Source organism: Parasteatoda tepidariorum, chromosome 10, assembly GCF_982258835.1.
Source record: "Parasteatoda tepidariorum strain Cologne lab strain chromosome 10, Ptep-v5.0, whole genome shotgun sequence".
NCBI lineage: Eukaryota > Metazoa > Arthropoda > Arachnida > Araneae > Theridiidae > Parasteatoda > Parasteatoda tepidariorum.
This window is the reverse complement of record NC_141764.1, coordinates 71,862,605-71,878,256: the sequence shown is the minus strand read 5'-3', so window position 1 is coordinate 71,878,256 and position 15,652 is coordinate 71,862,605. Positions and strand designations below refer to the sequence as shown.

Sequence of the window (15,652 nt, the reverse complement as noted above, 5' to 3'; positions counted from 1 at the left end):
GATTACTCGATCGTTAAAGTAGGAAATACGGTACTCGAAAGTTCTTTGAATCGATTCTAGATGTTTACAGTCAGTTTTGAACTGCTTATAGCTACTTTGCACACGCTTCACTCCCTTGCTTTTAGACGTAGTTATTAATATGAGCATTAATAAATTATATCATCTGCTTTTCCTTATTATTTATCAATTAATCAATTATTTATCAATTAAAAAAAACTATTTGTAGTAGAAAAATTTAATCTGCCCTTGTTTATACTCGGAATAACGCAACAAGTAAAAGACGCCTTGATAAAAAAAAAAAAAAAAAAAAAAAAAAAAAAAAAAAAAGGGTTACTTTTTATAGTAGAGAATACGGCGTAACCATGTTTATACTGAAAATAAAGGAACTAATAAAAGACGCGTTAATGAAAAAAATGTACTTTTTTATTGTAAAAGAACAGGGTCTACCCTTTTTTATACTTAAAATAATGGTAATGGAACTAATAAAAGAAGCGTTGATAAAAAAAGGCACTTTTTTATTGTAGAAGAATAGGGTCTGTTCTTGTTTATACTCAAAATAATACTAATAAAATACGCGTTGATATAAAAAAAGGTTGCTTTTTAATAGTAAAAGAATAGGGTTTGCCCTTGTTTATACTCAAAATAATGGTAATGGAACTAGTAAAAGACGCGTTGATAAAAAAAAAACTTAATTTTTATAGTAAAAAAACGAGGTTTTTCATTGTTTAGTAATATTATACTATTTATATTCGTTGCATGAATATCTAAATACAAAAGGAAAGAATTAGAAAATAGAATTCTGAATGAAAGAATTTAATACGTGAGCATTTGTTATCTATTACGTGAGCAGAAGTCTTAGAAAGCAAACTAACAAAATTAAATTATGAATTCTTCTCTCTTAATTTTACGTTGTTTCATGTTTAAAGCAATTTTCAAGTTTTTATTATTTATAACATAATCTTTACTGCGGAGATAAGCTTTCATTTGTTCAACATGCTTAGAATTCAGATTTGCATTCTCTTTTTAACATGCATATGTGGACGTTTACAGAAGCAAATGTTTTACATAAATATAGTTTAAGGTTTTAAAGAGTTGTTATGTTATTTAATTACATGAGAATCTTAAAAATTGATTAAAACAGTCATAATTAACTTAATTTTCTTATTAAGAGTTCGATTAATTTAAAACTAATTACTTTGAAAAAAAATTAGTAGTTTTATAAAATCATGGTTTTACTGGCAAGATCTTTAAGTAATAAAAGATTGTTTTTATTAATTTCAAAACTTTCTCAGCACCTCTTTACTTTAATTTATAAAAAACTTGTTTAAAGATTTTAGTTAACATTTGTTTATGATATGTCATTTCTTTTTATTTTGCTTCCGCTTCTTAATTATTAATGTTTTTGAAATTTTATATACTATACTCGCTTTAGCACTAATTGATAATAATCTATTCAGTTAAAAAGACAACGAATTATTTCGTAATTTGATTAATGAGTGCATTTTGTTTTCTTTTTTATTCATATTTGTTTTAAGATAATGATCGATGGTAAGTTTTACCTTTTCTAGTTTCTTATTTTCTAGTTTTTCATTTTCTTATTTTCTAGCGATTATATATAAAATTATATTATTAAGCTATTATATTATATGTATATTATGTAAAAATTTTTTCAATACTTTCTATTTGTTTAGTAACTTTGATTTAGTTATTTTTTTTTTTTCAAATGAGAGTGCATTTATGCAAATACAACGTATTAATCCGTGAGACTAATCAAAGTAAAGCCCAAATTTGCTCAGATAATATCATTCAATCTTGAAGAGAAAAACTATTCAATTTAGCAATCTAACAAGATTGCAGCGATTCGCTCTGATATTACGGTTGTTCAATGTTGAAAAAAACTTGATTCATTTTAACTGTCTTAATCTTTTCAAGATTGCAGCAAATTCATACCGATAATATTGTTCAACGTTGAACCAAAACATGATTTAATTTTAAAGACTAATAAGATTGCAGCAAATTCACAGTGATAACGTTCAGAGTAGATCAAAACATGGTTCAATTTTTATCACTAATAAGATTGCAGCAATTTTTCATACATAATATGGCTCAGCAGTGAATTGGTATTTCTGAAATTGTTTGTCTAAATTATAAAACTTTTAATCCATTCAAATTGCTTTTAATGATAAAAAATATAAATTCTATTTTTTTAGGAGCGTGTAATTATTATTTTACATTTTTACGACAAAAACAAGCAAATCTTTTATTAATGCAGGGTCATCCACAGAAAAACCTTTCCTTTAAACATTGATTTGTGACGAAGAGTCACTCATTTGTCAGACATCCATCACAAAATAGCATCCAGCTTCGCTTCACTGGGCAAGGAAATGAATATAAAACATCAAAATCTATTTTTATAACCGAAATAATAATAATAAAAAAAATAAACCTAATTTTGTTCTAAAGAAAATTCCTTTTTTCTAACAGAGAGAGTACATCAAATCAAAAATAAGAGCATAAATGATGATCTGTGCGAGTCCTATGCTTGGGTAAACACGGCGGATGAGGTATTTTTCTATTATCAATTTCTCCCCACCCATCATACCATACAGATTTATCTTCTTTTTTTTAAAGAAGTTGATGCTCAGTAGTTGTGGTTCTGTTGCACTCAAACTATTCCAAAACAGTATTTATGAGGAGCAAAAAACGGTATGGTGACCGGGAAATCAGGTTGAAATGTGTCATTTTACTCGAGAAAGGGGAAAAAAAACCGCCCGGTGTAGTTCAAAAGCGGGAATATAATGCGGCGTGAAGTATGTTTTATTAGTAGTATATGTTTAAATCTATTACTTCCACTTATAAAATGTGATTTCTTTCCTTTTAACTTATAAGATAAATAAGAAGAGATGCTTGCGTAGTTTGAAGTTCGTGTTGGCCTATTAGAAAGTAGTGGCGGAAAATTGCCTGCTACTGTAAAATAATAAGATGGGAAAATCTGAATTCGCAAATCGCCATAATTTATCCCCTTAGACGAATTTCAATTCTCGTTTTTTTTTTTTTTTTTTTTTTTTTTCTCCCTCTGACCGGCATTATATACGTAATAAAAGCAAAGAAACATGTATAAATTATAAATATTATTTATAATATACGTAAAGAAACATGAAAAAAAATTCATAAATTTTAAATTTCACAGAGAGAAGAAAAATTATTAATAAATGTTTTTAAAAAATATATAAAAATTTTAAAAATTTAAAAAATATTAAAATTAAAAAGCCGGAAAACAAAATAAGATATGTTTTATTAGTATATATATATATATATATATATATATATATATATATATATATATATATATATATATATATATATATATATATATATATATATATATATATATATATATATATATATATATATATATATATATATATACATATACATATATATATATATACATATACATATATATATATACATATACATACATATATATATATACATATACATACATATATATATATACATATACATACATATATATATATACATATACATACATATATATATATACATATACATACATATATATATATACATATACATACATATATATATATACATATACATATATATACATATACATATACATATACATATACATATACATATACATATATATACATATACATATACATATACATATACATATATATATACATATACATATATATATATATATATATATATATATATATATATATATATATATATATATGCATAGACAAGAACAAAACAGTTATGATTTTTAAAAAAAATTCTAAATAGAAGTAACTATAATTTGTTTTTCGATCAGTGTTTCCAGATATTGCTTACCGATTCACGTGTACTGTTATGCTGTTCTAATTCATTAGACCTCCGTATTTGCGGTTAATTTTTCAGTAATTCTCTTTTTAGTCAGCCGAGTGTAAGATGACTATTAATTACCAGCTCAGTTTAAAAAATTTATAAAATAACTAAATGTTGAAAAGCATAAAAAAAAATTCCTTGCTGTTGTTGTTGTCCTCTTTCATTGAGGCAGAGGAGATGCGATTGTTTTTGTTTTCCAGTGGCGCCATCTATGGCCAATAAAAAGGACTTCTGCCATACCCATACTTCACACCCGTTTACAGGGGGACCATTCATTCAACCACAGATCGTAATTTTGATCTGAATTTGAGTTTTTGTTTGCCTTCGATTTTTAATTTTCTCATATTTAAGTATCTATGTACTACAGCATGATGTGCTAGTTATAATATTTCTTTTACTCTTCTTCTTATTCCTCTAACTTTCTAACTTTAATCCTATTATTTTTAATATCTCACACCATATGGATAAATGATTGCACGCAACTCGGGAAACCACCCTATTCGCGAACATTTCATTGGTGCTTATACTTACCAAAATCACCTCTATTTCATGTTTTCTAGCTTTTAATGCCAAAAAAGTGGATTCAAATAAGCCCAAAACAGTTATTTTTAATTATTTTCCCTAATTTAATGATATGGCACAAAGTTGTAAAGTTTCTCTCTCAAAAAATTAGAAATATTCAACGATTGTTTTCAGTTTCGAAAACGTTAAACATTCCACAAAATTTTAAATAAACAGCTTTCGTGTCCTGTTTCGATTTGTTTTGATTTGTTTTAATCTCCTTTAACTACTAAACAGTTAAAAATAAACCCTTGTTTCCATTTTTGCTTCTTTATGAAAAATTAAATTTCGAAATTAACTGATATACTAAGATAAGAAGAATAATGGATAAAATACTCATTTGAAAGAAATGTTTAACTCTGTAGTGAAAAATGGAAATGCTTCATTTGCTTTTGGTTCAAAGTAATCAATCATCAATTTTTTTTTCTTTCAAAAGACAAATAGTGAGAAGAAATTAAAATAAAAGTACTAGATTTAAATAGCTGGGAAACTCTCATAATCTGAATAGCAGTTTCACAAAATCTTATTTTAACATTCTTTCAAGTTTTGTATGCATAATACGTAGTCGCAAATATAACTATTGTTGTTTGTTTGTTTGTCTGACTATGGTATGTAGAGCATTGTACCATAAGTTCTAAATTTCTGACAAGCAATTTAGAATTATAAAAAGTTACTAAAATTAATTAAAATTGATCTGTTCTTTTCCGTGCTGTCCAGATTGTTTTTTCCGCATTTTTAAAACACTAATCTTTGATTTTTGTTCAAATAAATTTATGATGTGGAATTCGAATATATATTGAATAATCAATTTGTCCTTGACTTTACTCATTTTTTATTTACAACTTTTTAACTGTTATTTTTCTTAAACTAAAATCTGCACAAATGTACAATGCGATTAATTAATCAATAAATTAATTAATTGGTCTGCTATTTCCTCTCCCACAAGCTATTCTGCGCTTGTCACATTTTAAATTGACATACCCTGTTAGAATTTTCCATCAAAAAATTACAGTAAAATAATCAGCAACTGTCTGCCCATCCAATTAGCCGTAAAGTTTAAGGTGAAGAACATTTTTACCCTTACGGCTTCGGAATCGTTTGCAACAAGGTTAGAAAAACCATAACTACAAAACTATACGGAATTTCTTTAAAAACCATTTACTATCAAGGTGTCAAAACTGTAAATGAAATTTTAATTGGTCATTTTGGAAGTCAGGTTATGTCAGGCAAAGGACATTGGTGTTGGTTTGTGGTTGAGTTGTGTTTTATCAGTTGAGCCGTAGATTGCGGCTTATTTAGTTTATTTTGGGGTGTTATCTATCGTGAGCAATGGGAAATATTAGAATTTTTTTCCTCCTTTTTTTGTTTTCTTTTCCCTTGATTCAATTGAATGACCTTCGCGAAAATTTTAATACAATCAATAATTTTTGCTGCGATAAACAATAACGAAACTAAAATACTATACAGTGGATTTCTAAAATAATCCTGATTTAGGAAAAATGTCTACTGGATATTAGCACCAGAAAAACAGACCGGACATTTTTTTTCAAAGTAATAATAAAATTGATTGGTCAAGTATGAAATATTTAATAGTTGTTAGTTGGTCAAGGAATTACATATAGGACCAAATGATAAGCGAGCTAAGTGCAAAATGTAATACTAAACTCTAAGAATTCATCGAAATTGCCATGGAAAAGAATGCCTGAAAATTAGCGTTAACACACGAAACACTTGAAGTCTTTCAAGCCATTTTTTTACTTTTTTCCCATTAAAATATAAATTTGTGTGTGTTTTTTTTATTTTTTTATTTTTTGATAGAAGTTTTAACATTTATTACTTAAGCGTTATAAAATGCCTAAGCATGTTTACTATGGATAACTAAAGTTAATGGTTGACTATAATAATCAAATATGAATTTAGGCTTCTCAAAACTCTCTTTATTTATTTATTTATTTTTAAATGAATAAAGGTTAAAAACAGATTGCCTATGTTAAGAATATATTCATTTCAAAGTTCCAGTATTCATTTCATTGAATTTTTTTATATAAGTACAACATCATATTAAAAATAAATATCTTTTAAGGGCTTATAACTTTTGAGGTTTGATGTCTAACATTCATGTTTATCACTAAATACTTTTTTTTAACAGTTCTGAATTCACAGCAGACGTAAATAGCATAAAAAACGTATCATAAAATTAGGAACCCTACTCATATTCGAGGAAGATTAAACAAATATTCATTATGAACTAATCCCTTTTTTGCAATAATTGCGGGAAAGTTATCATTGTTTTAGAGAAAGAATTTTAGCCATGAGAACCTAACACACCATCAATAACAAAACAAAAAAAAACAAAAAAAAAAGAGGAAAAAAAAAGGAATCTCAGTTCTCAAAATGCCATTACACAGTAGATTATAATAGACTAAATAGTATTCATTTTAATACACTCATTGTTGTACTTGCAATTTACGAACTTTTAATCGGGATGTGATAGCTAACGAACAATGGAAACGAGTTCAACGGATTAACTTTGTTCATTGTTTTTAATCAAAAAAAAGTCAACATTTCTTCCTTAATAAATTTAATTGAATGTTTTGTTTCTGTAGGTAATTATATACGTAAAATGTGTTTTCTAATTTAAGTTAAATGAACTGAAAATTGTTTTATTTTTGGACTTTTTTTAAGCTTTTTATTTCTATTTTGAATAGATTTAAAAAATTTTAAAACTCTATTTCGCCAATTGCACAGTCAATTATTATTTTTCGCATCAGTATTTTCGGTATCAAATATCTTAACTAAATATTTTTCAACTTTTGTGCATCGTATCCCATTTTGTATCGTAACCCTTATTTAGTGATAGATATCAATGGGGGAAAAGTCTCTAATATTACTCTCACTTGACCTTTTTTCATCCATTGATACTAATATGATACTTTTTTATCTATTGATACTTTTTTTATCCTTTGATATTAATTATACATATCATATTGGTATTGATTATACATATTAATAATAGGGGCAAAAAAAGAAACTCAATTTTTTCGTTAGTATCAATATCTTTCGTCTCAGTATCTTCGGTATCAAATATCTTAGCTAAAACATTTTTCTACTTTTATGTAACGTGGTGAAAATGGTGATACTTCGAGAATTTTTTTAAAATCTTTTATCAATCACTTGCTTTTTTTTCGTCGATATTCAGTGAACGATATCAATAGAGGAAAAGTCTTTAGTAATATTCTCCCTTGATATTTTTTCTTTCTATTGATAATAATGCATATTGATAATCGCGGCAAAATAAAGTTTTAAAAAATTTTAAAACTCTGTTTTCGTAGCAATCGATTCATCAATCAATCGATTTTTCGTCTATATTAATCGATATTCAGTGAACGATACCAATAGAGGAAATGTCTTTAGAAATATTCTCCCTTGATATTTTTTCTTTCCATTGATAATATATATATTCCATTGATTGATATTAATAATCGCGGCAAAATAAAGTTTTAAAAAATTTTGAAACTCGTATCAGTATCAAATATCTTAACTAAATATTTTTCAATCTATTGATATCGTAATAGATATTCAATATATCAATAGAGGAAAAGTCTTTAATTCCTACTACTCTCTCCAGATATTTTTCCTTTCCTTTTTTTTTTTTTCATCTCTTTTTCTCTCACATTGACAGTTATCGAGATTGGTGGCTATTAACAGACTCGAAAACAGAAGAAAAAAACATTCGAAAATTCCAAAGAGGGGTGTAAGAGTGAGGACCCTAGTTCGTCTGCTGACCGATTACTATAAGCCAAAGCCGATCTTGCGACATTAATTACCACAGATTCTTGCTCACACACAGAAACATGAAGACCTTCTATCGTTTTAAAAGGGGGGTGGACCGATCATGGGGGGAGGGTCATCAAAAGTTCTTTCTAATTAATGCTTTGGCTCCGACTGAAGAATGTAGTCGTAGCGTGATGGAAAGGCCTATCTTAGGCCATTAGGCATCGCGTGTTCTAGGCCCTTTGCAGTGACAGCGGCCGTGTAAACAGGCCTAATGACAAGGTAGTATCTCCCTGCCTTGCGGGTAACCAATTAAAATAGAACTCTGCGTCGCTTCAATGCGCATACGCGTCTCCATAATCCTTTTTTATTAATGTCAACAGTTGGATTGAAAATGGTGATAGTTCGAGAATTTTTTTTTTTTTTATCTTTTATCAATCACTTGCTTTTTTTCGTTAATATCGTTGAAATATATAGATTCAATTTTCGCTGTCCTTGCATTTAATTCGAGTGTCGCAGAAATTGCGGTAATTTTCAGGGAGGATTGAAATAATCATTTGATCGGAATTCTGCTATTCGATATATATTTTTTTCTTATTTAATAGAATTAATAAAATAAGAAATGAAATGAAAAATAAAACAAAAAAATAATAAAACAGAACTTCTTTCATTTGTATTTTTTTTAAATAATAAGCGCGTACATAGTAGAAATATCCATTTAAAACTTAAATTTTTGTTTAAAATAATGTAGCACATGACCATACACGAGCAAGAAATAACAAAGATAAATACCTCAATTTTTTTTTTGAAACAAATAAAAAGCTTATTCTAGAATGTCTTCTGTAAATAATAATTACATGGCTAAGGGTTTCATGAATTAAACGAGTTTAGAATTCGTTAAATTTGATTTATTTGTGACGCAATACTTTTTAATCAATATGTTTTATTTTTGCTTCGTATTTTACAATCTGTAATAAAGCTGCATATAATATATACGAATATAACTTTATTGTATTTTATTTTATAAGGTTTTCATTTAAAATGGATTTTTTTTTAAAATTATTAATTAATTTTTTTTTATTTTAATGTCTCAAGTATCTTCTTTCTTTTTTATTAGCTTTAGTTTTAGTTTTTATTTTACTTTATTTGTTAGTATTTGTCACCCAATTTTATTGACACTAATTAAAAGACTATTCCAATAAAACAGCCGATCAATCAAAAACATTTTGAATAAAAAAAAAATATGTTTCACATTTAATTTATTTTTACTTTAAATTTTAAAGCTAGCATGTTCAATTATTGAATTTAATATTAAAAAAATTTTTTTTTTAATTTTTATAATTATTAGAAGCCAATATAACAATCGAATTTTGCTAAAGCGAAATTAAAATCAAAATAAAATTTAAAAGATTGAAATTATGAATAGTAAACGAAAATTACACATTAAAAAAAATTAAATTATAAAGTATTAGAAAAAAATATAAAAGTATGCGTGAAAAATAAATGCATTAGAAAAAAGTACATAAAAGTATTAATATGGACTCAGCTCAAAAAGTGAGCTAGACACTGCTCAAAAAGCGTGTCTAAGAAAATGAACATAGCTCAAGAAACGTGTTTTAAAAAATGAACAAAACTCAAAAAACGTGTTGAAAATGAACATAGCTCAAGAAACATTTTGATAAATGGACACAGCTCAAAAAGCATGTTTAAAAAATGGAAGCAGCTCAAAATGTATGTTTAAGAAAATGGACACAGCAAAAATGCAACATTTAATGTTCAATTCAAGAAGAATTTTATACTTACTTTTCCTTACTTTTTAAACTCAAATCCCGTCGGCCGAAGAAGCCCAGTTTATTAAATGGTGACTGGTGCATGTTAAAGTTCGCACCAACAAATCAACACTTCAGGGGTACTGATTGATCGTTTTCTGGTTCAGGTCAAAATTACGATCTGTGAATGAATAAATGGATGTATGAATGGGTCAACCCTGTAAAACGGACTGTGACAAACGAGCTGTGTGTGACTGAAATCGTATTCTTAGCTATAGATGGGGGTCACTGAAAAACAAAAAACAAAAACTCACCCTCTGCCTTAAATTCGCCTGGGTTTCTAAGCAGGCTTGCTGGTAATGGCAAGCGGGAATAGAAACAACAGCTTTTTAAAACACATAGCATAACGTTACGGGGCTAAATTTGGACTTTTATTCATGTCTGTTGCTTTTATTTTTGCAGGTAATTTAAGTCCTCTATATCTGAACACACGCCTTAATGATTCTTTACCCCAGCCAAGGATTGTCCATGACTTCTCTCCCTATGGACTTAGGCCTTACGATTTTGCTCGCCAACTTCTTACCTCACAGACAGCAGTGAATAAAATTTTAGGTAAGTTCCTTTCACTTTTAGCATTTTTTTTATTTTTATTTTCTTAATATTTTGCAATTTAAAATTAACCCTTTGCTTATGAATGAAACAATAAGTATACCAGAAAGGTTTGAACCGTAACCAAAAGGTTAAGTACTATCTATTTTTTTTTTTTTTAAAGCGAGTCTAACAGGACTTGAACAACAATTTTGATTAAGTTCTTGTCCTTCTAATGCAGCAGGATTGAATCGATTGTGGTAACCATTGTTGTTCAATAAGAAACAATGAACCAATGTTTGGGTAAAACATTGTCTGGGGATCGTGTGGATTTTCTAAACATTTAAAATCTGGGAGCATTTCATTTACTCTACTAGTTCCTTTGCCATTTGGCAAAACTTTTTGAGCAAAATTTGATTTAATCGCTCTCTATCGAACTCAACTAGACAGACAGAACGAGGTGCATCTTTATGATCAAAATGTCCACTTTTTTTAAAACTTCGCATATCGATTACTTTCAGTTATGGCTTCCTCTCTATACATTTAAATGTGGTTCATAAATCACGAACTAATTTACGGATAATAAATTTATATATAATTATCATATCTTATATTTACCATAAGAATTTTATATTTTATATTATAACCACCGTTGAACAGCAGACACAATTTTTTGGGTATGCGACTATTTATGTTCAACTCCGTAGACTTGTAATTTGAGGAGATGTGGCAAAGTAAATGCAGATTTGATCATTTGGAGCAGTGACAAAGAGTGAACAAGATTTTTTGAACTTTTTTAATTTAATGCAATTATTTTTATTATATAATATAAATTTTTTTTAAAATGACTTGATGTAAATTTTTTCCGTTAATACTTTTTTTTATTATAATTGTGACTATGTAACTAATACATATAATATACAATGATATATTATTTATCCGAATTTCCACTTTTTAAAATAAATGTCCCTCTTCGAAATTAAAATAAAAAACTAAAAAAGAACATGTTAGCCACTTTAAAAACAATTTAACCTACGTCTATTTAAGAAGAAACATGTCGTAATTTGGCTGAGAGACCCATAAAACATACCATAATTGCTCAGCGTCGCAGTCAAACAACAAATGTGCTGGGAAGATGCGACATAAAGTGAATCCAAAATCTGGTCATTTGGAGCACTGACAGCGAGGGAACAAGATTTTTTGAACTTATTTTATTTAATATAATTTTTTTTTACTATTTAATATAAATACTTTGAAAAGGATTTAATGTAAGTTTTTCCGTTATTATATTTTTTTAATTAAACCGGTGATTATTTAACTAATACATATAATATACTACATATCCAATTTTTACTTTTAAAAATAAATGTCCCTCGTCGAAATTAAAATTAAAAACTAGAAAAGAACATGTGAGCCACTTTAAAAACAATTTAACCTACGTCTATTTAAGAAGAAACACGTCGTAATTTAGCTGAGAGACCCATAAAACATACCATAATTGCTCAGTGTCGCAGTCAAACAACAAATGTGCAGAGAGAAGCGGTGGCATAAAGTGAATGCAAATCTGGAGGTCGGTTAAAGAGGTGGGCGAACAACCGTCTCAAAATGAAGACCGCCTTTTTCCTTTCAGCTAATAACGAGTCTTAGACTCTTTTTTTGTGAGCTGCCGTATTACTCATTCGCAATAAATGATCCTGCAAACTCATTAATCGAACACTAGGTAAAGCTATTACCATAAAGATACATAGTCTGTGTGTTACACAACCCTATGGGATATGTTTTGATAGATGAAACGAAAGTATAATCGCTGGTGTGGTTTGTATTTTTTTATTTTTTAATAGCGATAGAATGACATCTTTGAGAACTGGGGATTGATTTGGAAATTCGATGGAGGAAATTTTTAAGGAGGTTCTTTACAATCCATCTAGTTTTTTATCGCTTGAAAAAAAGAGATTTTTTTTGGGTCTAGGTGTCTCAGTAAGTTGAGAACCTCTAAGTTAAGCGTCATACTTTTTATGCAATATTAAATCTTTCTCGAGTCTTGTTTTCATTATAAAAAATAAAGAAATAATAATAATATTTAAATTTTTTGAATTGAATTGAAAATGGTTAAAGCTGTTTTTTGAAGACTCGGTCGTCTCATAAAATATAACAAGTATTTCTTTACAATCCATCCTGTTTTTCGCGGATCGGAAAAAAAAAGAGATTTTTTGGTCTAGGTGTCTCAGTAAGTTGAGAACCTCTAAGTTAAGCGTCATACTTTTTATGTAATATTAAATCTTTCTCGAGTCTTGTTTTCATTATAAAAAATAAAATAATAATAATATTTAAATTTTTTAAATTGAATTGAAAATGGTTAAAGCTGTTTTTTGAAGACTCGGTCGTCTCATAAAATATAACTAGTATTTCCTTACAATCCATCCTGTTTTTCGCGGATCGGAAAAAAAGAGATTTTTTGGTCTAGGTGTCTCAGTAAGTTGAGAACCTCTAAGTTAAGCGTCATACTTTTTACGTAATATTAAATCTTTCTTGGGTCTTATTTTCATTATAAACAAAAGAAATTTGTAGAAATTTTTTGAATTGAATTGAAAATGTTTAAAGCTGTTTTTTGAAGACTCAGTAGTCTCATAAAAAATAACTATTTTCTTACAATCTATCCTGCTTTTCGCGAATCGAAAAAAAAAGATGTTTTCTGGTCTAGGTATCTCAATAAGTTGAGAACCTCTAAGATAAGCGTCATACTTTTCATGTAATGTTAAATCTTTCTTGGGTCTTGTTTTCATAATAAATAAAAAAAAAGTATATAAATTTTTTGAATTGAATTGAAAATTATTAAAGCTGTTTTTTGTAGACTCGGTCGTCTCTTACAATATAACTATTTTCTTACAATCCATTCTGTTTTTCGCGGATCGGAAAAAAAAGATGTTTTCTGGTCTAGGTGTCTCAAGTTGAGAACCACGGTAAGTTACGGCGTCTTATTTTCCATATGGTGGTATTAAATCTGGCAGCACTAAGTCTTGTTTTCGCTATAAATAATATATTTTTTTTTAATTTTAAATTGGCAGACGCGCAAATGAAGATTCAGTTCAAAATGATTAAGGCTGTTTTAAGAAGGTTCGATCGCTGTCGCATAAATTGCTCTTTTCTTACCATCCATCCTGTTTTTCTTGGATCGGAAAGAATGTTTTCTTGTCCTTTAAAAAAATTCTAGTAGAGCTTTTAAAATATTTGATTTGATTGAAATATATTCTAATAGCTTTTAAAATTTACTTGATTGCAAACTTCACTCGCTTCAAAAATATACAAACGGGAAATAACAGTCAACGTATTTCTTGTCCTCATAAATAGGCGTTCATTTTCAAGACTTGCCAGACGTGAAGAAACAAAAGTAATTTGAAATATAAAACGTAAAATCGCCTATTACGAAAACAAAGATGAGAAACAAAACTAGGAAAAAAAAGAAAGAAAAAAAAAACAGTAGTGGAGAGAGGAAAAAAAGATGAAAAACAAAACACGAATTTTTCTTTCTAGTTTTGTTTATTATCATTATTTTTGCCAACTTTACGTTTTATATTTCAAATCACTTTTGTTTCTTCACGCCTGGCAAGTCTTCAAAATGGGCGCTTATTTATGAGCGCTTGAAACATGTTGACGGTTATTTCTAATTTGTATATTTTTTAAATAAATGAAATTTTTAATCCATATCTTACCACTTCAGTTTATTGAGATTATTTTTTTAATTTAAGTAATTTATACGTTCTAAAATCCAGATAATTCTTTACTGAAAGATAATATAGTTTGTTTGTTTAGATAGTATAGAATGTTTTTTAATTATAGCTTTATCTCAACTGTAATAGGCTGTGGTTCTTTTCCAGTGTCTCCAATTTTTTGCCTTTTTTTTTTTTTTAGTTGATATTAAATCTTGAGATTTATTTATTTGAAACTATAAAATATAGTATTCTTCTGGAATAAAACAAATTTTAATGGCAAATATTGTCAAAATAAATTTATCACCCATAAATTATTTCCCGATTTATGAGGTACATAAATATCACATTTTCATCAAAAGTACTTTACAAAAATAGAATGTAATTTTTTTTCTTTAATTTAAAGAGAATGTAATTTAAGTAAATATTTCAAATATCAATAGAAGAAATCCATCATTCATAAATTAATTTATGATTTATAAACTACATTCATTGTAATATCACGCTTTCATTAAAAAAAAATATTTTGCAATAATCAAATGCAAATTTTAAAACTGTTTGCAAGAAATATCATTTAGGTAACATTGTTTAATATCAAATCATAATAATAGTATTATGATTTAATCATAATCATATTATTAAGTTGATTTATCCGTGTTCATAAATTCATTCATGTTTTATAAGATACAGTCACAGTGGCAACACAGTTTCATTTAAAATATGTCACGTAAATCAAATACATTTTTGAAATTCGCCTGCAAAAAAACACCATTTAGGTAACTATTGCCTAATATCGATAGTTTTTTAAAAGTAAATATTGTTGCAATAATTTTAATCAGATCCATAAATTTATTCATGCCTCATACATAGCCGTAAAATCACATTTTAAAAGTTCTTTGAGAAAATCAAATTTGAATAAATACGTTAATATCTTTATTTTTCACTTATTTATTTTTTTAAACATTAATCGAAGATTTTTAACGGTAAATTAAAATAAAGCGATCCGCAGTCATTAATTCATTCATGTTTTATAAAATACATTCACAGTTATACCTCATTATCATTAAAAATTGAAAGTACGAATTTTAATTTTAAAAAAAAAACATGCTAAAATAAACATGTTTAAAATAAATCCATTCATAAACTCATTCTTTATATGCTATATTAACAGGACGTTTTCATTAAAAACATCTTACGAAAATGGAATCCATATTTTAAAGCAGATTGCAGAAAATCTCATTCGAACAACCATTGTTTGATACCAATCCATATGAATAGAATTACATCTAATAACAAACATTGTTTGGATAAATTCATCCATCAATACTAACTCCTCATTGTGGAAGTCAA

The 15,652-nt window shown here is 27.4% G+C and overlaps 1 protein-coding gene and 1 long non-coding RNA gene across 7 annotated transcripts in view; one reads left to right on the top strand and one right to left on the bottom strand.

Annotated features, from left to right (window-relative positions):
• Positions 1-15,652, bottom strand: part of LOC139426203 (uncharacterized) — a 355,230-nt gene that overhangs the window by 278,908 nt on the left and 60,670 nt on the right. The gene's annotated exons all lie outside the window — the stretch shown is intronic.
• Positions 1-15,652, top strand: part of LOC107449509 (paired box protein Pax-6) — a 198,361-nt gene that overhangs the window by 129,865 nt on the left and 52,844 nt on the right. For all 5 annotated transcript variants that reach the window (XM_087152983.1, XM_087152986.1, XM_087152985.1 and 2 more), the window contains one exon: positions 10,470-10,619. In XM_087152983.1, the coding sequence (XP_087009109.1) occupies positions 10,470-10,619 (150 nt within the window). The remainder of the gene's footprint in view (positions 1-10,469; positions 10,620-15,652) is intronic.